Source organism: Dipodomys merriami, unplaced genomic scaffold, assembly GCF_024711535.1.
Source record: "Dipodomys merriami isolate MVZ:Mamm:240054 unplaced genomic scaffold, mDipMer1.0.p SCAF_10, whole genome shotgun sequence".
NCBI classification, from domain to species: domain Eukaryota; kingdom Metazoa; phylum Chordata; class Mammalia; order Rodentia; family Heteromyidae; genus Dipodomys; species Dipodomys merriami.
The window spans coordinates 46,493,100-46,520,038 of NW_027202271.1; the positions used below are offsets into that span (position 1 = coordinate 46,493,100).

At 37.1% G+C, this 26,939-nt stretch overlaps 2 protein-coding genes and 1 non-coding gene across 7 annotated transcripts in view; 1 reads left to right on the forward strand and 2 right to left on the reverse strand.

Annotated features, from left to right (window-relative positions):
- The window catches only part of Vezt (vezatin, adherens junctions transmembrane protein), a 55,408-nt gene extending 36,008 nt beyond the window's left edge, over window positions 1–19,400 (forward strand). For 3 of the 5 annotated variants that reach the window (XM_069990250.1, XM_069990254.1, XM_069990262.1), the window contains exons 8-12: window positions 4,545–4,876; window positions 9,078–9,271; window positions 13,327–13,427; window positions 15,116–15,323; window positions 18,403–19,400. In XM_069990250.1, coding sequence (XP_069846351.1) covers window positions 4,545–4,876; window positions 9,078–9,271; window positions 13,327–13,427; window positions 15,116–15,323; window positions 18,403–18,914 — 1,347 coding nt within the window. In that variant the 3' untranslated portion in view covers window positions 18,915–19,400. The other 2 variants (XM_069990257.1, XM_069990261.1) reach the window with 1 other exon arrangement.
- On the reverse strand, window positions 12,360–12,463 carry LOC138806603 (U6 spliceosomal RNA). The gene has a single exon (XR_011365937.1). It is a non-coding gene; the product is annotated as a U6 spliceosomal RNA (small nuclear RNA).
- A 3,267-nt stretch (window positions 19,401–22,667) lies between the features above and the next one.
- Window positions 22,668–26,939, reverse strand: part of LOC138805568 (uncharacterized protein C3orf20-like) — an 85,906-nt gene continuing 81,634 nt past the window's right edge. Inside the window, exon 14 of the mRNA XM_069990357.1 lies at window positions 22,668–24,181. Within this exon, the coding sequence (XP_069846458.1) occupies window positions 24,175–24,181 (7 nt within the window). The 3' untranslated portion in view covers window positions 22,668–24,174. The remainder of the gene's footprint in view (window positions 24,182–26,939) is intronic.

Here is a 26,939-nt window from a genome sequence, read left to right on the forward strand (position 1 = left end):
TACTTGTTCCTTTGGAACATTCCCAAATTCTTTATATTATATTATATCATATATATATAGATAGATAGATGTACATTTAATAAAAATCCTCATAATAGGATACAATTAACTATAAAAAATAAATTTCAAATGCTGGACTACCTTAAATATGATTAGCAAAAATATTACAATGTTTTATAGCAAAAACTTGAATTCTAGGGCTTGAATTCAGGGCCTGGGCACTGTCCCTGAGCTTCTTTTGCTCAAGGCTTGCACTCTGCCACTGTGCCACAATGCCACTTTCGGCTGTTTTCTGTCTATGTGGTGCTGAGGAATTGAACCTAGGGTTTCCTGCATGCTAGGCAAGCACTCTACCACTAAGCCACATTCCAAGCCCTTGGATTCTTTTTATATAAAAGATATTCTTTACCTTTGAATGTACGGTATCTAAAATTTATAGGGCTAAGGGTTTGGCTTACTCTGGTAGGTTACTTTGCTAGCATTCAAGAGGACCTGAATTATATCTCAGCCCTGGGGGATTACGGGTAGTGAAGACTAAAAAATAAATAAATAAAACTTAATAGAAAATAGATGTTGTACATGATTGGAGAAATATATTTTTATTTTGAAAATAATAAATTAACCATTTTGCCAAGGGTGTTGGAAATTGTTAATATTCATTAATCCAATGAAGATCTGGAGAATTCCTGCACTATTGAATCCATCATTAATGTCGTTCGCCTTAGCAATGGATTTATCTTTACCAATTTTACCCTTACAGATTTATCTCAGGAAATAATCAGACACACACCTAAAGTGTATTTATGACATTACTATAGTATATCAAATATTGGAAACAAATTATATATACAGTAATGTAGATTTGGTAGAGATTTGTGGTACTTATAATTAAGGAACTGCTTTGGTGTCATTAGAAAAATACTAAAGAAAAATTATACTATGGGTCTGGCACTGGTGGCTCATGCCTATAATCCCAGATACTCAGGAGGCTTAGATCTGAGGCGTGTGGTTCAAAACCAGTCTGGGCAGGAAAGTCTGTGAGACTCCAATCTCCAGTTAACCATCAGAAAACCAGAAGTGGCACTGTGTCTCAAAGTAGTAGAGTGCCAGCTCTGAGCAGAAAATCTCAGGGATGTACCCAGGCCCTGAGTTTAAGACCCATGACCAAAATAATAATAATAATAATAATAATAATAATAATAATAATAATAATAATATAATACCATGGGGAAATCTAAATTAAAGTAAGTTGTATAAGTCATGTGCACACCTGTAATCCCAGCAGCTGGAAGTTGACAGGGGGATTGTAAGTTTAAGACTAGCCTGGGCTATATCGTAAAACCATGTCTCAAAAAACTGACAAATACGTATGCAGTAAAAGTCCATGAGCATTTTTATAGGCCAGCACAAAGGTATTAAATTCCTTTTAAAATATTTATAAAACTTTGGCGGTCCTTTTTTCTTTCTTAGTCTTTAAAACTTCCCTAGATAACCATGAAAATCAATGGAAGTGGAATTGACAGCATTGATCAAAATCCATTTTGGTTTTCTAACTGTATCAACTTGTATATCCTACAGATTTTCTAATATGTATCTGTTCTCTGATTCTGGAGCTGGATGTGTAGTTTAGTTATTTCTATTGCTAATACTACCCATTCTAGCAGGAAAAAAAAAAAAAACTAATTCTCTTGGGGTATTTTTACTCCCTTTCCTTGAAATTTGCCTTGTCTTGTTTATAACCCTTATTTTACCCCTACTTCATAAATGGCACCACCCAACTTAGGCTAAAGACCTGAGTACCGCCGGGCGCTGGTGGCTCACGCCTGTAATCCTAGCTACTCAGGAGGCTGAGATCTGAGGATTGCGGTTCAAAGCCAGCCCGGGCAGGAGAGACCGTGAGACTCCTATCTCCAATAAACCACCAGAAAACCGGAAGTGGCGCTGTAGCTCAAGTGGTAGAGCGCTCGCCTTGAGCTGAAGAGCTGAGGGACAGCACCCAGGCCCAGAGTTCAAGCCCCACAGCCGACAAAAAAAAAAAAAAAAAAAAAAAGACCTGAGTACCATCCTTCTTTATCCCTCATTTTATCGCCTTATATTATCATCAGTCAGAAAGCCTATTTTAAACCACCTACTTTTATCTGTATCTCTCCTGACATTCCCATCTTAGCCACCATGTCTATCCCATTCTCTCTCTTTTTTAAATTTTATTTTCTAAGAAAAGGGCCCACTATATTGCCCAGGCTGATCTTGAACTAGAGATCTTCCTGCCTGAAGTCCCCAAGTAGCTAGGACTACAGGTGTACATTACCATGCCTGGTTACCGTTATATCTTAGGTAAGCCATTGCAACAGTTTTCTTCCTGTTTTCCTCAATTTCCTAAAGTTACTTGTTGAAGAATGCAGTTTGACATATAAAGAGTTTTTTACATGATTTGTTCTTTGAATAAGTAATTCCACTAGTGAAGCCTTATTATTACCAAGTTGCTTATTAGCTTTATGCATGCAGTCTTATAAAATGGAATACTGCTTGAATGCTTGGCAAAAGATAAATGGCTCATGAATCATAATTGAGCCAAATGTGAACCATTATGCAGGAGCTCTGACTTTTTTACAAAAATTTTATCAAAGCAGATAGGAACATCTATCTCCAGAAAAATAGTCAGAATATATCATATATAGATGGTGTAACTATAACTGTTTTTTTAAAACAAACAAAACATGTTAATCCTGGAACGGTGGGACTTTGGACAGCAATTCAATATCATGGCTATTTTACCCTATATTGAAAAGTTGGGTTGTTTTTTTTTTTTCCCACAAGACTATCTGAGCAACTCTCTTAGTGAATAAGGTTGAAGTAGAGGTAAGTTTATATTTCAGCCCTGACTGAAAGCATTTGGCCTGGAATAAACCACTTAAATTTGCCTATAAAAAAGGAATATTTGTTTTGTAAGATTTAAGTTAGAAAACCTATGAAACCTAAAACAGGACTTGTCATAAAATGGATACTTTAAAAAGGCAATTGCTGTTATTCTTTGAAGACTGAGAGAAGCAATTACAGAATTTCATTTCCTTTTAAAAATGATCTGTTTACTAATCAAGATATCTGTGTGGCTTTCCTACTTTCTTACATTTTTGGTATGTTTTTCAAGCTTGTTAAATCCTGAGTTGTGTGGGCAGCAAAGCAAAATGAGAAAGTGAATCTGGAAAACCAGACTTCCCAGATTTTACCAAAGTTCACTTGGCTCCTGCCTCATAACTCTTCCCTCATGAGAGTCCATGAACCAGTTCTTTCAAGTAACATTTTAGAGACCTTCCTGGGAATTCCCTTCCCTTCTATTTCTTCCTTCCTCTCTCCTCCCCCATATGTATACATCTGTTCACACACACACACTTCTTGTTCTCCTTTTCTGAAGTACTTGTCTCTATAACCCATCAACCAAGAAACATTCTTTTATTCATTATTATGTCTTCCTCCTACACGCACTTGAATGAAGCTTCATCCAAGCAGAGATTCTTGTTCTTTTATTTTATTCACAGATATATTATCAGCACCCAATATAGTGCCTGTCCTATCATAGATGTTCAAGAAGTATTTTCTAAACAAATAAAACAATAAAGAAAATCATTATAGTCACAAACTTTGATTAAATAAGAAGACTTACAAGTAAGCTGACTTATTTTCAAGAATTTTCAAAAATAGTATATCTTTAGCAGTTTAGAAGTCTAACCTTGCTCACTTAAAATATTAACGATAAAACAGCTTTATGTGAAGTTAATCCATTACTTGTATAACTTTAAAATTCATTCAATAAAACCATCGTAATAATACCCATTCTCATAGTTGTGAATAATTGAGATCTAAGTTCTCCAAAATAGTTCTATCCTGTTTTTGTTGTCTGCTACCTGTTTTCATATTAAAGCAGCTCCTCCTGTGTTTGCTTTAGGGACCCTGTCCTTATCTTAAATAGGACTGTATTCAGAGAATCCTTTGCTGTCTGGATTCAGGCTGTATTTCTCAAAAACATGTGTTCTAGCATTCCTGGGCTGTGGACACTCTTGGACTGATTTTTGTGTTAATTACTTAGCTAGTTCCTAGACCAAAATAATAGTCTTATTTTTGAACCCAAAACTCTCAATCAACCAATCAGTTACTTAATTCTTTGGACTTACATATGCCTACACATTAATCTCACAGTTATTCCTTTCTATATGAATTTCACTCAAGAAGGAAGATGCTAATAAGTATTTTATTCCATCAACACTTCCCATTTAGCATAGTAGAGGCTAAATTATATATAGGTGTTACCTGCTCAACTGGGGCCTTAAGTTCCTACATGCCATGCCTGCATAATGTGGTATAACGTTCTTACTCAATTAGAATTAGGTCAGCTATATTCATTTGGATAAGGTGAAACATCCAAACTAGAAGTTAAGATGTTTCTGTATTGCTTAATAAAGAAGTCTGTAGCTTGTTTTGATTGTTTGCTAAAATCTTTTATTATTCCTCCCCCACTTCTCACCCCTCTATGTTGATTTGTTTTTTAGGTTTTGTTCCAACTCTGGATGGCACAGAGTTCAGAGTTCTTCAGACGGTTAGCCCTGCTACTTTCTCCAGCCAATTCACCACTGGGGCCCTTGCTTACTCCAGCACATTTGCCTCATCGTATTTTATCTGATGTGACTCAAGGTCTACCTCATGCTCATTCTGCCTGTTTGGAAGAGCTTAAGCGCAGCTATGAATTCTATCGGTACTTTGAAACTCAGCACCAATCAGCTCCCCAGCGTTTATCCAAAACTCAGCAGAAGTCAAGAGAACTGAATAATGTTCACACAGCAGTGCGCAGCTTACAGCTCCATCTGAAAGCCTTACTGAATGAGTAAGTTTAGAAGCTATATAAGGGAATGGTACAATGATTAACAAGCTTCTTGGTACCATTGTTGACAGCTAGGTCCTAGCTAGAAAGAATAAACAAAGTTGAGGCATGCAGCCTGAATGGTGGGTGATAGCCATGGATCTAGCAGATGAACCATGATTTGTAAGAACTCTAATTTTGGAGAACATTTATAGTTTTTACATTTCCTGATTTCAACAGAAAACCTAGAAAGTCAAGACAGAAGCAGATGTTCATTGTCTCTGAAGCTCAAATGGAGACATTATGAAATAGAACGTTCTTAAGGTAGGACTTAAAACTGGAACAAGCAGTCTTGAGAGAAGTACTTGCCAGTCCTAAAGCAGTACAGAAGGTATCGTCATATGCACCAGAAGAGTAAAACGTTTTCTGTTTTTGCAACAGATTTGGAAAGTTTTCTCTAATACAGGGCAAGTTTTTGGAGGCTTAGTTGAACTGTAAAAGCTAGGGTACACAGTTTGTATTTCTTGATCTTCTACTTTATATTTTTAGTACTGAGCCATAGTTTCCACATTTTTATCTCATTTCAGTGTACCTTTACAATTGAAAATAGTATTTTCATTTATTTTTATTGAGCTAGAAGGGAGAGGAAGCCCAAGTTGTAGAGCACTTGGCACACAGCCCTGAGTTTAATCCCCCCAAAAATAAAGAAAAGAAAATGGAGTCAAAATATAAAATACCTAACAATCATTCTGATGCAGCTTTTTTTTTTTAAGTTAGTCAAAGTTAGATCAATTGGATGCTTGGGTTCTTATCGTGTTGGGAAGCAAGAGGGTCTTAGGAATTTACTGAGTTGACAAGATTATAGTTAATTTACTTGTCCCAGAAGACCAGACAAGAAGAAGAACAAAGGGCAGCAGTTAATTTTGTAAGATACGTTTCTGACATATCAGTAAAATAGAAAATGAGTTGTAAGAAGAATGAAGATAAGATGTGCAAGGATAAAAAGTTAAAGTCAAAAAAAAAATTTAAGGTCAAAAGAATATTTTGAGCTGGACACCAGTGGCTCACGCCTGTAATCCTAGCTACGCAGGAGGCTGAGATCTGAGGATCACAGTTCAAAGCCAGCCAAGACAGGAAAGTCCATGAGACTCTTATCTCCAATAAACCACTAGAAAAACCAGAAGTGGTGCTGTGGCTCAAGTGTTAGAGCACTAGCCTTGAGCTGAAGAGCTGAGGGACAAGGCCTAGGCCCAGAGTTCAAGCCCTATTACCAAAAAAAAGAAAAAAAAAAGAATATTTTGAGAAGAAAGATGTTTCCTATAACTTCACGGGCCTAGGATAAGTATGGTAGGATAAGCTCAAATAAAGGTTACAGCATGGGGAAAATGAAGAGACCCTGAGATGAAGGTGTTGCAGTGATTCATATCTGCTGTTCTGTAACTTGTGCCATAGCTCTACTTCCTCGGTCTGCTGATGTAATGTAACAGATGGATGCTAACCCACCTTTTAGCAAGGAATATGGGCAATAAGGCCATTTTTGTTTAAATAGATGGCAAAAATTAGATTATCATCAGGGAAAAATGAAACTTGTCAAAACCAGAGTTTCTGGTAATAGAATCAGAAATATACCAGACGTATTGATTGCATTACAGTAAAGGAAAATGGCTTAGGGAAAGAAGTAAGATATCCTCCATGGACATGAATACAAATAAAAAGGGCTTTGTACCTCAGACAGGAATTGTGAGTTACGTGAAGAAGTGTCTTGTTTTAAAATGTAATAGTCTAGCTGGGCACTGGTGGCTCACACCTGTAATCCTAGCTACTCAAGAGGCTGAGATCTGAGGATTGCTGTTCAAAGCTACCCCAGGCAGGAAAGTCTGTGATACTCGAGACTCCAATAAATTACAAAAGAAAAGCCAAAAAGTGGAGCTGTGACTCAAGTGGTAGAGTGCAAGCCTTGAACAAAAGAAGCTAAAAGTCTGCACCCAAGTCCTGAGTTCCTACCCTAGGACCAGCAAAAAAAAAAAAAAAAAGTAGTCTATATATATGCTATTATACATTGACTTTCCAAATACTTTAATCAAAAAGTATACCAGTCACAAATTATCATATGATTTTCTCAATATTGCTTCTATACACTACTTTAGAGATAAGGTCTTCCAGTATAGCTTAGGTTAGCCTTGAATTCACTAGCGAATCTTGGCCTTGAACTTAAGAGCTTCCTGCCTCAGCCTTCAGAGTGCTGGTATTGTAGGTGTTTATCACCATACTTAGTTCATACATACCACTTTGAAACATGTTATTTTTTTTCTTTTTAAATTTTTTATTTATTTTTTTTTATTTGAGAACATACTGTACAGAGGGGCTACAATTACATGGGCAGGATAATGCATACATTTCTTACCAAGCATTGCAGCCTCCTCCTTTGTTTACCCTTCACCTCCCTTCCCAGCCTCCCCCCTCCCCCCACCCAATTATACCCCCTCCCCCCCCACACCGACATTGTAAAGCTGGTTTTGACATGACATTTTGTACTTCTCATTGTTGCAACAGGTCCACCTGAATCCTTAAACGACTTGTTTGTCCCCATCTCCTCCACAGAAACATGTTATTTTTTAATGCCTTTTTGTGTGTATGATATGTGTGTACAGTAGGAAAGAACTCTAGCATTTGAGCTATACCTCCTAAAAAATGGCTTTATATCTTATACTTCAAAACCTTTTTGAGTCTCTTCTTTTGCTCAGTTGCTGTCCTACTCTGTGCCTCTGCAGGATCATCTTACCTCTTGCCTGTACTTGGGTATTAGACACTAGCCATTCCCCCACCCAAGAGAGTACACTACCATATTAAGAGACATGTGAGGACTGGGAAGGTGGCTTAGTGGTAGAGTGCTTGCATCACATGAATGAGGCCCTGGGTTCAATCCCTCAGTACCATATAAGCAGAAAAAGCTGGATGTAGCACTGTGGCTCAAGTGGTAGAGGGCTAGCCTTGAGCTGAAGAGCTGAGGGACAGCACCCAGGCCCAGAGTTCAGGCCCCACAATGGACAAAAAAGGAAAAAAAGAGACATATGTGAGGATTGTGGTTAGAAGTCAGTTGGCAGACAATATCAAAACACTCTTCTATTATTAACAAGCAAAAAGTCAGAAGTAAAAGTGTGATTTAAGTGGTAGAGCTTTAAGAGGAAAAAAAAAATTAAGCAATTCTCAAGTCCCAGTCCCCCCTACACACATACACACGAGGCATATATTTATGTATTCACTTTTATCCTTAACTGATAATCTTAACTGGTTTCCAAATATAGGTGCTTCAAATGAAGCAGCTTACAGAAAGTTGCTGTTTTCTGTCCTGCCAAATTATACAAATGACTTTTTGCCATGTTTCATCTAACATGGTATTCCTCACTTTTTATATAAGCATATTTTTCCATATATATATGGTGCTGATCCTAGGGCTTACACTCGGGGCCTAGCCGCTGTTCCAGAGCTTACTTGAACCACAGCACCACTTTGGGCTTTTTCTGAGTAGTTTATTGGAGAGAAGAGTCTCACAGACTTTCCAACCCAGGCATGCTTTTAACTGTGATCCTCAGATCTTAGCCTCCTGAGTAGCCAGCATTATAGGTATGAGCCACTGGTGCCCTGATCCTTTTTAAGATATTTTTAATAAAATATATTGTTGGCATGCGGTTTGAACTCAGGGTTTGGGCGCTATCCCTAAGCTCTTTCTGCTCAAGGCTAGTGCTCTACCTATTTGGACCCCTTTGAACCACTTCTGGTTTTCTGGTTAATTGGAAATAAAGAGTCTCACAGACTTTCCTGCCTGGGCTAGCTTTGACCATGATCTTCAGAGCTCAGCCTCCTGATTCAGTTACTTTTTATTATACCCTGGCTGGCCTAGGCTGGGACCTCCTTTTTACACTTCCCTCATAACTGTAATGACAAGCACATACAACAGCTCCTGGCTTTTTTTGTTGTTGGTTGACATAGGGTCTCACAGACTTTGTTGCTTTGGCTGACTTCTAATCTGAGTCCTCCCAATCTGCCTTCTGAGTAGCTAGGATTACAGGCATGAGCTACCCCATTAAATCATTTTTAAGGGTATAGATCACTAATTATCTCTGGAGCATTTTTATTTTATAAGCTTATTTTTAAAATACATAGATGATACTTACAATTTTCCATTATATATTTTTAAATATGTTTGTTTTTCTCTATTATCCAGGGTAATAATTCTTGAAGATGAACTTGAAAAGCTTGTTTCTACTAAAGAAACACAAGAGCCAGTATCAGAGGCCTATCAGGTTCTAGAACAGAAACTAAAGTTGATTGAGCCCCATGTTCAAGCAAGCAACAGTTGCTGGGAAGAGGCCATTTCTCAGGTGGACAAACTGTTACGAAGAAAAACAGACAAAAAAGGTACCTTTGGAGCTATCTTTAGCACATATTCATTAAACAAACTCATTCCAGTCTGGTATTAGGCTTCACAAAATCTTAGATTACTAAAGTAAACAGATAAAACCTGTTAAATTTATGTTTAAAAGTTGTCATTGAATTCAAATGTTGGCTTATATTTTCATATAAAACAATTACAGTTTGAGCATTCAGTAAATCTTTCTAAAAAGAAACTGAAATGATTCAGTAGACACTATATTAAAAATGAACTCTACAATTCGTGGGCAGGGATAAGAGGGAAAAGCTTGGAGAAAACAAAGCAAGTGGTGCATTGTCCAAAAAAAACAATGTACTCAGTACCTGACTTAAGAAATGATAACCCCTCTGTACAACACCTTAATAATAATAAGGATGACTTTTAATAGTATTTTTTTATCATTAAGAGTTCCAGAAACGTATATTTAGGGTAATAAAAGAACGAATTTAGCCAAGCATAATGATCCAATAGAATACTCTTCTGCAATAAAAGGAGTGATCCAGTCAGGTTCTGGTGACTCATGCCCGTAATCTTAGCTACTCAGGAAGCTGAGGTCTGAGGATTGAGGTTCAAAGGCAGCCAGCGCAGAAAAGTTCATGAAACTCCAATTAACCAGCTTTGCCAGATGGGAAACATGGCTGAATTCCTAGAGAGCCAGCCAAGAACAAAAAGCTGAGCAGGAAAAAGCACAGCTAAAATTACGAGTAGCAAAGATTATGAGCATGAACCACTGTAACCTGACTATATCACCCCTTTTATTATAGAATAATAGTCCATAGGATCACTATGCTTGGTTAAATTCATTCTTTTATTACCCTAAATGTAAGCCCTTGATCAACACCAAAAGAAGAAGAAGAGGAAGAAGAAGAAGAAGAAGAAGAAGAGGGGGCTGGGAAGGTGGCTCAGTGGTAGAGTGCTTGCCTTGCATGCCTGAGGCCCTGGGTTCAATTCCTCAGCACCACATAAACAGAAAAAGCCGGAAGTGGCCCTGTGGCTCAAGTGGTAGAGCGCTCGCTGAGGGACAGCGCCTAGGCCCAGAGTTCAGGCCCACGACCGGCAAAAAAAAAAAAAGAAGAGGAAGAAGAGGAAGAAGAAGCAGAAGAAGAAACAGGATTTTTTTTTTTTTTTTTGGTCAATCATGGGGCTTAAGCTCTGGGAACTGGGTGCTGTAACTCAGCTCTTCAGCTTAAGGCTAGCACTCTACCATCTGAGCCACAGTGCCACTTCCGGTTTTCTGAGTGGTTTATTGGAAATAAGAGTCTTACGGACTTTCCTGCCCTGGCTGGCTTTGAACTGCTATCCTCAGATCTCAGCCTCCTGAGTAGCTATGATTACAGGTGTGAGCCACAGGCACCCGGCCCAGGATTAATTTTTATCTCAATCTCTGATGCATTATGCTAGATGAAAGAAGCCAGACCCAAACTACTTCATGCTTCTTACTTCATGTACATGGCATTTTTAAAATGTCAAAGAAACACTAAACAGACTAGTTATTGCTAGGAGTTGGAAATAGGGAGGTATGAATTCAAAGAGGCAGCAGAAGTTAATATTGTCTAAACTTATAGTATACTCAAAGTTAACTTTTTAAGCAAATAAAACCCATGTTCTGTGGATTGAGCTCAGAGCCTTATACTCACTATACAGGTGCTCTGCTACTTGAGCCCTGTTGCCAGTCTGTTTTGTTTTATGTATTTTTCAAATGGGGTCTCAAATTTATGCTTGGGCAGAACTGAACTGCCACTTTTTGTTTTTGTTTTTGTTTTTGCTGGTCCTGGGACTTGAACTCTGGTCCCGGGCACTGTTCCTCAGCTTTTGCTCAAGGTTAGTGCTCTACCACTTGAGCCACAGTGGCCACTTCTGGCTTTTTCTGAGTCGTTTGTTGGAGATGAGAGTATCATGGATTTTCCTGCCTGGCCTGTATTTGAACCACAATCCTCAGATCTCGGCCTTCTGAGTAGCTAGGATTACAGACGTGAGCCACTAGGCTCCACTTCTGAGTAGCTGACAGGTGTATATTCAACTTATTGTTGGAAATGGGATCTCACTAACTGCCTGGGCTGACCTATCCCCCCACCCCCACCCCCAGCTCACTTGGGTTTGTTTTAGCTTGAATTTTATTACTATGTTGGTTGCCAATTGGTAATGTTCTAATTCCATTTTTCCTTTTATACCTTGGCAGTCTACTGTAAGGTAAAATGTTTACTTACTTAGATCCCTCTTTTCATATTTAGACCAGTAAAAACATGGATTCTGATTTATTTGGTGAATGCTAATTCATTACTATAATGTTCTGTGTTTCTCAAACTGAGGTGTCAGCTGATTTGTATCAACATTATTATTTGAGCACTTCCTTGCTTTCTTAGCTTCAGTCTGATATCAGCCTTGTCTATATGAAACCTGTGGGATAAAATATATAATTGCTCTGTGTGTGTATGTGTGTGTGTGTGTGTGTGTGTGTGTATGTGTGTGTGTGTGTGTGTGTGTGTGTGTGTGTGTGTGTGTGTGTGTGTGTGTGTGTGTGTGTGTGTGTGTGTTGTGTGTATGCTGGTCCTGGGACTTGAACTCGGGGCCTGGGCACTGTACTCAAGGCTAGCACTCTATCTACCACTCACCACAACTCCACTTCCAGCTTTTTGGTGGTTAATTGGAGATAAGAGTCTCACAGAGAGCTGGGCACTGGTGGCTCACGCCTGTAATCCTAGCTACTCAGGAGGCTGAGATCTGAGGATCGTGGTTCAAAGCCAGCCTGGGCAGGAAAGACTGTGAGACTCCTATCTCCAATAAGCCACCAGAAAACCAGAAGTGGCGCTGTAGCTCAAGTGATAGAGCGCTCGCCTTGAGCTGAAGAGCTTAGGGACAGTGCCCAGGCCCAGAGTTCAAGACCCATGACCAACCAAAAAAAAAAAAAAAGAGTCTCACAGAGTTTTTTGCTGGCTTTGAACCACGATCATTAGATCTCAGCATTCTGACTAGCTAGGATTACAGATTTGAGCCACTAGTGTCTAGCTTATAATTGCTTTTACACTATCTCATTGTAAGGGTGGAGCTACAAAGTTTGTGTATACATATAGGTTCTTAAACAATCCAGGTCTATTTCCTTGTGTCATCCTTGGGCAAGGTGCATGCTAATCTTCTCTGTATCTTTCCAATTTTAGTATATGTGCTGCCGAAGCAAGCACCAGGTCTATCTCCATATGTGTCTGTCTATATATGTAATAACCATGAATCACACTAATAACTAATCCTGCTCTCTAACTTTCATTCAGCACTCTACTTAAAAAGGACAAGGGATGGAAGAGACCCTTGATAGGCATGGGCTAGTATGGCCAAAGCAAGCTATAGCTAAAAGATGGGAAGAATTCTCAGCAGTGTGGCTTATGAAGTTGTGATTAGTCACATATAAAGGGAATGACTTAAATAAATATTCTAAAGATGAGAGCCAAACTACTCACCGAGAAGGGAGGTACAAATACAGAAAGAGTTGGATTTTCCAGCCCCATTTCTCTAGTTAAAATATCATCAGTATAAGACTGATTTGGGGGGCTGGGAATGTGGCTTATCGGTAGAGTGCTTGCCTAGTATGCATGAAAGCCCTGGGTTTGATTCCTTAGCACCACAAAGACAGAAAAATCTGGAAGTGGCACTGTGGCTCAAGTGGTAGAGTGCTAGCCTTGAGCACAGAGGCTCAAGAATAGTGCCCTGGCCCTGAGTTCAAGCTCCAGAACTGGTACCAAAAAAAAGACTGATTTTTATTTTTTTTGTGTGAGGAAGAGTAGTGCTAGGTCTTAAAACTATTTCTATGATGTGAACAAAATATTTTGCTTAAGGCAAAGAAGGCAGAAAACCAGGTCCTCTAAGAGTTTTAAGGTAAATTAAAATCTACTCATATTACTGTTAACTTTGTTGTCTTTTCCACTTATAAATTAAAACATTTTAGTAGGAACAAGTTGGACTATGAAGCTAACAATGGATTAGAAGCAGGAGTATTTTTGTTGCATGTTTAACATTTCTCATCCTTTTTCAATGCCCTTCTCCCTTGCAGGCAATCCTGAAGTGGCATGTGAGAACTCACACTGCATCTCCACACCTGTGATCCCACCTGCTCTACACATTGCAGACAAAGATCCCATCCCTGAGGAACAGGTAAGGGTGGCAAGTACCTTCTGGTACATACAGAGTTTTTACATACAGAGTTTTTCCACCTTTGTTTTAAATTATATAAATCATTATCAAATGGACAATTGTCAGGTAACTTGCTGAATTTGTTTCTAATGAGCTGCAAAATTTGAATGCAATACTGAAAATTCCTATCAGAGCATTAATTCTCAGAGTCTTGGATCTGAATTATCCAGCCCACCAGCTGGATATCTGATTTTTTTCAATTTTATATAGGCTTTTAAAAGTGATGAAATATAATAAAAGCTAAGTGGAATGCTGGATGTGTTTTTATCTTGGTTCTAGGTAGTACTTACCAGTATGTATACATACATAAAAATCCTGTATACTTAATATTTGAGCACTTGACTGCATGTATTATATACCTTAATAATGCTTAATTACCTAATTAGTTCATTTTGCTTTGTAGCCCAGGCTAGCCTCAGAGTCTCAATCCTCCTGCATTAGCTCTCAAATGCCAGGATTATAGTTGTGTGATACCATGCCTGGCTCTGTATTTTAAAGAATAAAATTTTAATGATTGTGTTGGTCTGGGAAGGTGGCTCAGTGGTAGAGCGCTTGCCTTGCATGCCTGAGGCCCTGGGTTCAATTCCTCAGCACCACATAAGCAGAAAAAAAAAAAAAGCCGGAAGTGGCACTGTGACTTAAGTGGTAGAGCGCTAGCCTTGAGCTGAAGAGCTGAGGGACAGCGCCCAGGCCCAGAGTTCAGGGCCCATGACCAGACCCAAAAAAAAAAAAATTTTTTTTAATGATTGCATTTATTATTGACAGATTTATTTTCCTCATTCCTGAAATTTTTCTTCTCCTTAGTTAATATTATCTACTTGGTACTCTTCCTTGCAAATGGGAACTTAACCCTAGTGTAGTACATCATTTGTTTAAAGTCATTAAATGACTTATAGGTCATTTTGAAGAGTCAGATAAGCAGGCTTGAACCAGTCTACAACAAACAAATGCTACCACTCCAAAGAACTGTTCCAGTAGAGACTTCATTGCTGAGTTGCTAGGACAGTAGTAAAAAGTAGCTTCAGAACCAATTCCTCTGGAAACTTGATCTGCCACTGTCCTTCCTCAAGGTGCCTGTCACTATTATCACGAGTGTCTGAGTCAGATCAGGTGCAGGCACATCAGATTAGAGGATCCCTTTGCATTTGCCTGAGCCTTACCTGCAAGGACAGCTGGGTAAGAAATACCCTGCCCTTTCTTGGAGACATGGAGGACCATAAGATGACATGCTCTCTAATCCTAGGAACTTCCTGAGAAATCAAAAAGAACCAGAGTTTACTGTAAGAAGAATATGCCTAACCACATCTCCAGATTTGCAGCCCTTCCAGTTTTGGTTGGAATTGGCATAGCAAATACCTCTAATGTTGACTATATTTATAGTATGTTATCAAAGTAGAAAAACAGCCATAGAAATTGTTCACGACACTGTTAATATTAACTGAATCTTCTTGAAGGTTTTATCATAGGTATGTTTGTGATTACCCCATACACACACACACACACAACATACATACTCTATCTGTACTATGATAACCTGTGCCAAGAGTAACTCATCATGTTTTTATCTTGGAGATGAGTAGCTACAATGAAGTGGATGCTAGTAGAAAAACTGTTTAAATTGAAGTGCTTTTTCTTCTATTCATTTTCAGGAACTAGAAGCTTATGTAGATGATATAGATATAGACAGTGACTTCAGAAAGGATGATTTTTATTACTTGTCTCAAGAAGACAAAGAGAGACAAAAGCGTGAGCAGGAAGAATCCAAGAGGGTGCTTCAGGAATTAAAGTCTGTGCTGGGATTTAAGGCTTCAGAGGCAGAAAGGCAGAAATGGAAGCAGCTCCTGTTTAGTGATCACGGTAAGTTCCAACTTCAGAGCCAATGCATATTTCAGTGAAGGAGATTATTTGTTTTCTGAGCCATGAATCTTATTTCAACTGTAGGCTTCTAGGTACATCAGAAAGCATAGTACTTTATCATCTAAAAGCAAATATGAAGAATATATAGATATGAAATCATGCTCTTTTGCCAGTTATTTTATTTTTTACTAAATTTGTTTCAGAGTTGAAATTAAGTTGAATAATTTGAGCTAGGTATTGGTGGATCAAGCCTGTCATCCCAGTACTGTGAAGGTTAATGAAGAAGAATCATTCATTCAAGGCCACCCTGAGCTATGTAACAACAAAGAAGAATAAAACAATTAATGACTTTGAGATTATAAAGTCTGTTCACTATATTAAAAGAACCTCATGAAGGACAAAATTAATAATTATGTGCTTACTATTGAAAAGAATTAAGACCTAGGCCAGTTAGCCATGCCTTAGGTTTGCTTAACTGATTTGACTGCATTATAGATGGGATGAAGAATACATCATCTCCATCCTAAAATTTGGACATGCTTGAGTGGATAATAATACCAAAAATTAGCCTTAAACTGTTACTCACACCTCCTTTCTTTGGCCACACTTCATGTTAGACAGGAAAGGATGAAGAGAAGCTTGATACTTGGCAAGACTGACCTAGCTCATTTCTTGTTGAATTAATTCCTATGATTATGTGAGTCCCTTCCATTTTAGAGGATCTTTATGGACCTTCAAAATCAGTTGCCTGTCTTTATATCTCACACTAGTTGATAACCATTCTGAAAGCTCCTCAGTGTTCTTTTATAAGCCTTTCTTGTCTCTCCTGTCCTCTCTACATTTCTTGCCTTTATCTTTCCTTTTTCTTCTCATTGACCCATTTTATAACTTAAGTCTGCAACTAAAATAGTCTCTCAGCTGACTTCCATTTCAGTACCCTTTTTTCTAAGCTATCCTATAAACTTTCCAGACTTTTCTCCAACAGCATACTGATAACGACTGTCTTAAAACTTACAATGGTCTCTTAATGTATTAGCTTCTCCATCATAGAAGCCCAACATTTCATTAACTTCCTCCTGTTTCTAATGAAAATACTGTCTTCAACTTAAAAATGTTCTGGTTAGAATGCATTTCCACAAATCTTCTATTTTTATTCATGAAGAAAACTCACACTGATGCATTTAACATTCATTCTTCTCTACGAAGCTGCTTTCTCTACCAGTACGTGTTCTGTAAATTCTCTGCTTCAGTCCCACATCTCTCCTTCATCTGTAGAACCTCACAATAGAGGCTGCATTGAGTTATAAAGGATATTTGAACCAGCAAAGAAGAGAAGGAAAATGATTACTTCCCAGAAGCAGAATAGAATAACAGTTCCTTTAATATACTTGTTGATACATTGGGCCTACACAAATTAGAGATGAATGACATTATGTAATTAGGCACTACTTTTTTGTGTGTGTTCAGGATGTTTTGGTTTTTGGGTTTGGGGGTGTCATTGTCTCTGTAAATTCTTAAGGGCTTCATTATTGCCAGAGCTTTCATTCAGCAAGTTATTTATTTGACACACAGTTACTGAGTGCTCATTAGATGCTAGGCTCTGTTTACTTGTATCCTTAGGACAAAAATGTGTACCCTCCTAGAGTCTTACATTCTAACACACTTGTCATCTGATCCTCTCCTTATGCAGATTCTGTCTCCCCCACTCAGGTAGCAATAATCACGATTCTCAACCAATGCTAATGCATTATATTTGTTAAGGACTAGTAGAATTATGGACTAAACGTGTACATAAATACTGAAAATAGCACTTGATGTAAGCTTATATTTTGTTAAGTATTTTCTTCATGTAGCTTTAAAATTACCTATTGATACAATGGGCACATGGGAGAAATGTGTTTCATCCTCAGGTATGTGCTTTTGATACTGTTTGCACTTTAAAAAGCAATAATGCTGTGTCATTTGTAAAAATAAATAAAAATTTGCTGATACCATAAAATGCTTTTCCCATGAAAATTTCCAGTACATCTTCCAGAGTTGTTTTCATCTCTGCCTACAGGGGTAAAGTCCGAATGGAATTAGAGAGGGAAACTCTACACTGGAACCTGCTGTGGCCATTTTTTTTTCTGTGGTTGCTGCTTCTCTAGTGGAGTTAGTTCTTGGAAGTGGACACATTTTACAAATATTTTTTTAAGCACACGCCAGATCTTCAAGAAGCACTTTTTCCCTCCGTCATGCTTCATAATAGATTGTTTTGTACTAACCCCTCATGCTGGGAGGAGAGACTAACATCAAGAGGGGCTAAATAAAACTTCATTTTCCTTGCAAGGACAACCTTCTGCCGTATGGATATATATTCTATTTATGGATTGTACTTTGTTCAGAGTTGATCTTGAATGAGATTTTATTTCACTTGTGTTTTTCTGTAGCATTGCAAAATGTATAGAAATATGGCTTCCATTAGGGTCTTCTAGGTGGTTGGCAAGTCAGATTAATTATATGTTGAATTTGTTTCCGTACCACTTTAACTTGTAAAAATGTGTGTGTGTGTGTGTGTGTGTGTGTGTGTGTATGTGTGTGTGTGTGTGTGTGTACTTAATAATATATGATCACTGGGTCACTTGAGGCCTTTTTGCAGTAAAAACTACATTGCTCATTCTTTAACATCAATGTCTCTCAGAATGTGCATCAGAATCAAGAGGAAGATTTAGCAAAAATAGCTTGCCCCCAGTCCCAGAGTTTCCAGTACAGTAATCTGGGATCGGGCACTAGAATTTGTACTTCTGACTACTTCCTGGGCAACCAATCTTGTTGGTTCAGAGACTATACTTTGAAGACCATTGCTTTCATTTAAAAAATCTCTAGCAAACCTCCATCTTATTTAACTTAGGCATTTTATCTCTGATTGTTTCCCAAATTTATAAATTTATATTCATTTTACTAGGAAGTTTTATTAAGCTTTTATTTATTGTTCTCTTTAAGAAAAAAAATCTGTTGGGAGTTTAAAAATCATTGCTGAGTCCTTAGTTATTATTTTTCTTTTTTCTTTTCTTTCCTTTTCTTTCCTTTTTCTTTGAAGCTGTGTTGAAAACCCTGTCTCCTGTAGACCCAGTGGAACCCATAAGTAATTCAGAACCATCTATGACTTCAGATATTGGAGAAGTCGATAAAAATGATACTGATGAAGATAGTAGTAAACCTTCCACAGCCGACAATGAGATAAGTAGGACTGAGTATGTATGTGAGGACCCTGTAGAATGTCAAAACAAAGACACAGCAACAAATGAGGTCGTCCTTGAAGGAGTTGCAGAAAGAATGTACCACCAGTGTAAGAGTGAGCATGAACTACATCAGGCCAATAGTGGCGGCCTGGCCACTGCCCCTTCACATCCCAGAGACTCACCAGAGCCCTCCATTAAGCAGAGGTTGGCACGGCTACAGCTGTCACCAGAATTTACCTTTACTGCTGGCCTCGCTGCAGAAGTGGCCGCTAGATCTCTGTCCTTCACCACCATGCAAGAACAGACTTTTGGAGATGAGGAGGAAGAACCAGTAATTGAAGAAAGTGAAAATGAAGTAGAAGAAAAGTGAGAATCAAGATGAAGTCATTTTAGATTGTTCCTATTACAAAGTGTTTTAGCCTCAAGACTGGAAAGGGAAAATGAGTGTAAGTTTACTATATCTAAAGCTAAGATGTGAATATACAGAAAGAACCCTGGTTTGAGCAACTGATCTAAAATTAGTAGTTACCTGTAAATGGATGGTCTTTTAGAAAATAAGAAAGGTAAGGGCTCTTTTTGAATAAACAGCTATTTTAATGTGGCACAACTGATGATCTTGATAATTCTTTAAGTACTTTTAATAAGAAATGAAGTTATCATTTCTTGCCAGGATTTGCTACCATAAGGTAACCGGGATAATTCTCTTGCAAGAACATTAACATTTAGTATGACTCCTTTTTACTGTATCCTTGCAGTTAACTGCAGCCATTATGTCAATAACAATTGTTTGTATTTTATTTTTGTTTATAACAGTCTTAAAGATACAGGTTCTGAATAAAATACTTAATTCATACAATTGATGTGTGCTGGGATTTGGAACTTAAAACTAGTTTCAAAAGTATTTGGGTTATATATTTCCTTGATCATATATGTATTCAGTAATTCACTTTTAGATGTCCTACAATCTTAAAAGAGAACTTTGTACCACCTGAAGAACTACCATTTCAAATTTCTTTTTCGTTCCTGTAGCAACTGAAAGCAGTGATGTCCAAGTGAGATCCTCACATTCAAAGACACCCCCCCCCCCCACCTTAAGAAAGCTCTTTGTATCTGTTTGCTAATATATCATTGCCACAGGCAGGTGACGGTGCTGCTATTTTCTAGCTGTACTCAACTTCATGAGATTCAGGGAAGCGCCTGTCAGCTGCTTGTAAAGCATTATTATTTCTCTAGAATTTCATTTACAAATTACCTCTTAAAAGAGACTGCTTTGACCAATCTTATTTGTTTTGTGTTGTGATTACATTTTCATTAATGTACTGGTTTTGAAAACTATAGCTCCTGGTTTATAGACATTCCTTGGGAAGAAATGTAGGAATAATTCAATTTATGCTGCTGTTTTAAAAAGGAAATTACATGATTTTAGGTTGTCTTTACACATTCAGATTCCTGCAGTTTATCACTGTTAGTGAGTAAATTGACAAACTAAAGGTATGGTGTTTTGTTTCCACTATTGTTTATCCTGAGGAAAAGCTTCTGCTTGAGCTCATTTGTAGTTTAAGTGATTTTTGTCTTTTGCTAAAATTCTGGGACTTAACATAATTATCATCTTAGGAGCAGTATCTTAGGTTAGACTTAGCAACACAGAAACAGCTCAATTTTAAGGGGGAAAAAAAAGAATCTTCTTGTGTTATAAATGCCATCTGTTTCCCTAGATAACATTATTTGCTTTCTTGTTTAAATTACTTATTGAGTTTGCCAACTCCATCTTTCCTTGAATTTGGAAAATGCAATTATGGAAAATTTGGTAAACTCTCACCATATAACCTCACATAAGAAAAACTGGGGGGGGGAATCTTTATAAGGTTTTATCAGTTTTATTCAGTACTCTCTGAGGTAGGAATTTTTAGCCCTGAAAGACTAAATTATTTTGCTCATAAATTCCCAACCTGGCTGGGCGCCAGTGGCTCATACCTGTAATCCTAGCTGCTCAGGAGGCTGAGATCTGAGGATCACAGTTCAAAGCCAGCCCAGGCAGGAAAGTCTGTGATAATAAACCACCAGAAAACCAGAAGGGGTGCTGTAGCTCAATTGTTAGAGCACTAGCCTTGAGCTGAAAAGCTGAGGGACAGAACTCAAGCCCAGAGTTCAAGCCCCATGACTGACAATAAATAAATAGATAGATAGATAGATAGATAGATAGATAGATAGATAGATAGACAGACAGACAGACAGACAGACAGACAGACAGACAGACAGACAGATAGATAGATAGATAGATAGATAGATAGATAGATAGATAGATAGATAGATAGATAAAAATTCCCAACCTGCCAGTCTGATCTGCTTTATTTGGCTAGCTAGTACTTAGTGTCATGAAAATATTTATTGCTGAAATCATAATACAATCAGCTTGGAACTTTAAGTGAATATTCTTTGTTGTATGTTTGCAATTTTTTTTATCTTTTAAGGTATATCAAGATAAAATACTGTCTTCCCTATGAAAATTCCTGACTAATCTTTTCTTATATTATTAGAAGTCAGTGTTCCTTAGTTGTTTATCAGATATCTTTATCAAAGGACTTATTTCTTATTGCAGATCTTAGGCATACTCTCTGTACTACTTAATTATTTTGGATATAGACTAGGCAATGTTATGGCCAACAGAATCCAAGAATATCTGTGTAACAGTTGTTTTTGCCATGAACACTTTAGAATATATAAACAAGTGTGCCAGTATAACATAACCTGCTATTCTTGTTACTGTTTTTTAAGAACATTTTACTTTTTCTTACCAGATCTTTGACTAGTTTTAATAGTTTCCACTCTTTATCTAGAAGAAACCTTATGGGAAGAACATTTTGTTAGGAAAACTTGTGCTTTTCTTATACTTCTTAGGAATAGCATTCTGACAACTTCTAATACAAACATTGCCATAATTTGTTTTACCAGGACAAACCTCATACTCCAAGGAAGATTCTTTGTAAAATCATGGCATTACTTAACCTCTGGCATCTGTTATGTCTTAAGTCCTTTTCCTCTATTTTTGTCAGAACCCTACCTCACTGGCATGTCTAGGGCTAGACTCTTGCTGGTCTTTGATTTGCTTATTTACCAAGTTTGTGTGTTTATATCACTTTATGGGTTAAATCTTCACTAGAGTAATTTGAGCTCACTATATCTGAATCTATTTCATTAGGAATTGAAACATTAACTCAAGTTTGAATTCTTAAATACTGGATACAAGCAAATCAGGAGACACATAAGGCAGATTACTAAGGATATTAATGAAGAACTGTGTCAGACTTGATTACATAAGGATAGGCTGGAGTTTAAGTCCTAGACTCTTCATTCCAAAGTTAGGAGTACAGCCAAACTGAACAGGTCAAGGGGAGTTTCCCCAGAAAAACTGTTATATGATATTGGTAATTTCTTCTCAGATGTTTAGAAAGGAAATAAACATTTAAGACTGAAAGGCAAGATTTGGTTATAAATTTGTAAAATAGGTTAAAAAAATTTAAATCGGTTTTCTTAACTAGTATCTTTGTATTCTTTGTATCTTCTTAAAAGATACAAAGGTTAATGTTAAAGCAGTAAAAGAATTGATATCTGGCCGGGCGCTGGTGGCTCACGCCTGTAATCCTAGCTACTCAGGAGGCTGAGATCTGAGGATCGCGGTTCAAAGCCAGCCTGGGCAGGAGAGACCATGAGACTCCTATCTCCAATAAACCACCAGAAAACCGGAAGTGGCACTGTAGCTCAAGTGGTAGAGCGCTCGCCTTGAGCTGAAGAGCTGAGGGACAGTGCCCAGGCCCAGAGTTCAAGCCCCACGACCGACAAAAAAAAAAAAAAAGAATTGATATCTGTTCCACTTCAAAAGTTGTAGGTCCATAGAATGTTAACTAGAAACCTCCTAGGACCCTGGATTTCATTTTTCTCTGGAGACTAGTTTTATCCTGTGTAAAATAAGAAACCTTTTGTCAAATTTTTAGAAATGAGAAGATTTTGATTTTATCCTAGTATATTGTTTTCTGTATCCAAATAAAGCAAGGATACACGAACTACGTACCCTAAGGCTGTGGTTTAGCTCAGCTAAGTCAGTGTTTGAAATTACATAGATAACATGCTATATGAATGACAACCAGCCAGAGTCATTTTACCAGTTTTGTTAAAGAGAATATATCTTTGCAGTTCATGTCAGATTAAAAAATGAAGCGACAAATGTTTTAGCAAAATACAGAAAAGTATTGCTTAGGTTCATTCATCCATCCTATCATCATCGATAGATAACTAACTTGAATCAATTAATTTTTCAGGTAATAGAGACAAGTCCATTTAGTCATTGAGTTTAATATTTTAATAACTAAGTGAATATTCTTTTTTCTAGTTGTTTTTTTTTTTTTGGCTAAGGTATACAGAACATAGTTAACCTTTTAAGAACATCATCTCCTCTCACTGGGTGATATATGTCCCCTCAGGGATGCTCAGATGTATAGTGTCTGTGCCCCTTTGCTCTATGACTTCACATTGCTTTGCTTTCTGAATTATGTCTGTTTTTTCACAGTTTCTCTATTTTTCCCTGTAATCAGCTGTCATTTTTACTGCTGTTTTGTGTGCCTGCCTCCTGCAGTAGGTCCTTAATGTGCTGCTTCTAATCTGCTATGGACTGAGAAACCAGATTGCAAGCTTGCTAGAATTGTCTAAACCAAGAGTAAGTAGTCTGAAACAAAGCTGAGGGCTTTTTCTGTCAGTAAAGCATGTGGATTTTGTGATATGTTGGACAGTTTAATGTTCTTTGGTTTGCTTAGTTCTGTAATAAAATTTGCTAAACAAGGCAAATATTACTAAGAACTGACTAACTTGGCCATTTGAAAAATTACTCTCTTTAGAAATCCGTTTTCTGTTGAACTTAAACTTCCAACATTAAAATATTTTGTACTTACTTCTAAAGGAAGTCTAAAACTTACAGATTTGCTATTTTCTTAATATATATAGCTTAGTCCTTTGATATTAAAATTAACACTATTAATGTTAGTTATTATGCCCTAATGAACTAATTAAACTCTAAGAACTATTTGTTCCTGTACTAAAATGGCTCCATTCTGCTAGACCTGTTTTAGTTTTGCTTTTGATAGTCATTCTGATTCTCCATTTATATCATTGCTTAAGTGAGTTTGTAACGAACAGTAGTAGCCTTTCTCCACCTTCATAGTGTGTCTTCTGATTTGCTTTGGGTTTGGAGACCAGATGACTAAACTTGTTAGAACTCTCTACCAGGTAAGAGTAAAAAGATGAAACAGAAAAACCTGAAGAAGTTTACTTAGTGCATGATTTTTTGTGGTATCTATTACCCAGCACCTGTTACATTACTCTCTTTAATCCAGTGAAATTACTGGGTTAGATACCTGTTTACCAAATAGAAGAATGATTATTCTATAATACAATGTTAACCATTTTGTTCCCATACTTCCCTTAAGTTATTCTATACCACAATTCTTTGGCTCTGATTAAAACCAGTCCATTTGAGTTAGCATTTTGCATGTATTTTTGTATTTGAATCAGATACTAGTTGGTAAGATTTCTTCAGTTTTCAAAGGAGGTATGTCTTCATTTCCAAGACATGAAGTAGATTAAGCCCTGGAAAAATAAAACATTTATTATCATCACAGAGACCTGAGAATAAAGTTTATAGACTCTATGCAACTATACTATAAAGAATTTTTAATATGCTACTTTCAAAATAGTGCCTTTGTTTTCATTCAGCTAAAGAAAATGTACTAAGCTGGGTGCTCTTGGCTCATGCCTGTAATCATAGCTACTCGGGAGATCCTGAGGATTACACTGTGGCTGAAGTGGTAGAGCACTAGCTTTGAGCACAAAGAAGCCCAGGGACAGTGCCCAAACCCTGAGTTCAAGCCCCAGGATCAGCAATAAAATAAAATAAAGAAAATGTACTTTAAAAGTTGACAATAAGTTATTACTGTTGGATCTAATGATACTGAAAGAACTATCTTGAAATTTGAATGGCAGAGTATCACTGTGTGTATTTGGCATACTTAAATGGTCATTGAGTATGTGAAATTATTAAGCAAAGATTTTTTTTCTTGAATGAAAATAATTTGCATGTTATATTTTCAAGTGAAATTCAAATCTGTGTAGATGTGGCTATCATAGCAGCAAACAGTTCATTTTTACCAACATGCATACTGTGTTTTAGTAACTATATAGTTACTAAATGATTCCATCATGTACAGACAGGTAAGTATATTTTCTGACCATGCTACAAGTTACCTATAGCTTTCAAGTATACATGCTAATGGAAGAGAGTTGTTATAATAATAATCAAAAAAATGCCAAAACCATTGTATGAATTGAGTTAAGACTCATTACAGGAGTGATAGTCACAATGCAAATGTGGGTTAGTGCTACAAGAGAAAGTTTCTCTTTGAGTACAGTTATAATCAATTTACTTCAAAAATGATACATGGAAAAGTTTAGCAAGAAGAATCTATTTTATGCATATATTATAATGTATAATAAGTTTTACATGCACACGACATCTTCAAAATAATGTACATTTTTAGCCGGGTGCTGGTGGCTCACACCTGTAATCCTAGCTACTCAGGAGGCTGAGATCTGAGGATCACTGTTCAAAGCCAGCCTGGAAAGGAAAGCCCGTGAGACTCTCCAATAAACCACTAGAAAAATGGAAGTGGCGCTGTGGCTCAAGCAGTAGAGCACTCACCTTGAGATGAAGAGTGCAGGGACAGCGCCCAGGCCCAGAGTTCAATCCCCACAACCAAAAAAAAAAAAAAAAAAAAAAAGTACACATTTTAATCTATCTTAGTGAAAATAGTTTTATCTTGAAATGCAATTTGCAACATATTGGAATAGATTGCTATCTAAACTGTGTATACTTTTGAATATGTATCTTCAAAAATGAAAGTAGTATAAGTTATGATTGTAGGAATATTTCCTCTCATTTATACTTAAGAATTTCGTAGGGTAAGGTAATTTTGCTATTTTAAACTTTAGATTTTTCACTTTTGTAAGAATTCCTAAAGGTTGATACCTACAAATTAGTCTATTGTTGATTTTCCCCCTAAAATTAAAGCATGCTTTTTACAACTGTATATTCTTTTTTCCCTTCCCAACTAAATTCTTAAGGAAATTCTATTTCTAAACTGAAATATTTTCCACACTTTTGTCACAGTTGTACCTTCTGTTCATACTATGGCTTAAATAATGCTTCCTTGGGCACAGCACTAGTACGTAGCAGTATGGGGGGCTTCAGAAATGTCACACTCATCACTGAAAGGCTGGTGTATTATTCTGGGACAGCCCTGGAGGTCCGTGTGGGTGAAAAGCCCAGAAGCCAGGCCAAGCTGAAAGCACTTCCAAGGAGTTTGGTTTTGTTTGGGTTTGTTCTAGGTATGGTCCCAGGGATCCCAGATCAAACCAGGCCCCTGGGCCTATCCTAGAACCAACCTAAACTCTCGCATCATTCCCGGAACATCAAGAGTAAGAAGATGAAGATAACCTGAGCCTGGCCATACATCCTGTGTTCACCAAGATTCATGTCTTTCTTATGTGGGCCTGTCTAATAGCAACAAATAGTTGGTTAGTCCTTTTTAAATTAGAGGAATAGCATTAGGTAACAATACTGTCTTCTCAGACTGGCATTACAAACAAAAATTCTGTGTGGTAATTATTAATTGCCAGTGAAGAGGGTTCTTTCTTGTGATTTTATTGCCAAGTAACATAGATGACAAGGTCTATTTTAAGTAAAAACCACAAAAATAAGTCAACCCTATCTCAAAATAACCCTCTTCCAAAATTAATGTTGTTTTCTTTTTTATTATTATGATTATTTTTTCAACTTATATATATTATTGTTGTTATAAAGGTGATGTACAGATGGTTATAGTTATATAACTCAGGTAAAGAGTACATTTTATTCTGGACAATGTCACCTCTTCCCTCGAGTTTATTTTCTTAAATACTTTTACTCAACAGCATTGCCACAGTCTTAGTTAACTGAAAGATTATGCAGTTTGTGAAGATCATTTTGTATTTGCCCTCTGGTTCCAATTTTAAGTGATTTTATTTTAACCTCTTGTTTCTGAAAATAGTATTTTTTTCGTTTAACATTACTGAGTCTGCAATATTTCAGAGCTCACTTTTAGGAATTCATTAGCATGAAACAAACTTGTGTGATAATAGTGGAAATAGGCTACGACCTTACATTTTCCATCATATTTTGGAGATTTTTAATAAATTTTATTTTTGTTCCTTGTTCCAGATTTTAAATATTATGATATAATAACTTCATCATATATACTCATACCATAACTCAAATTGCTACAATCACCTGCAAAAATTTTGGGTTACTTGT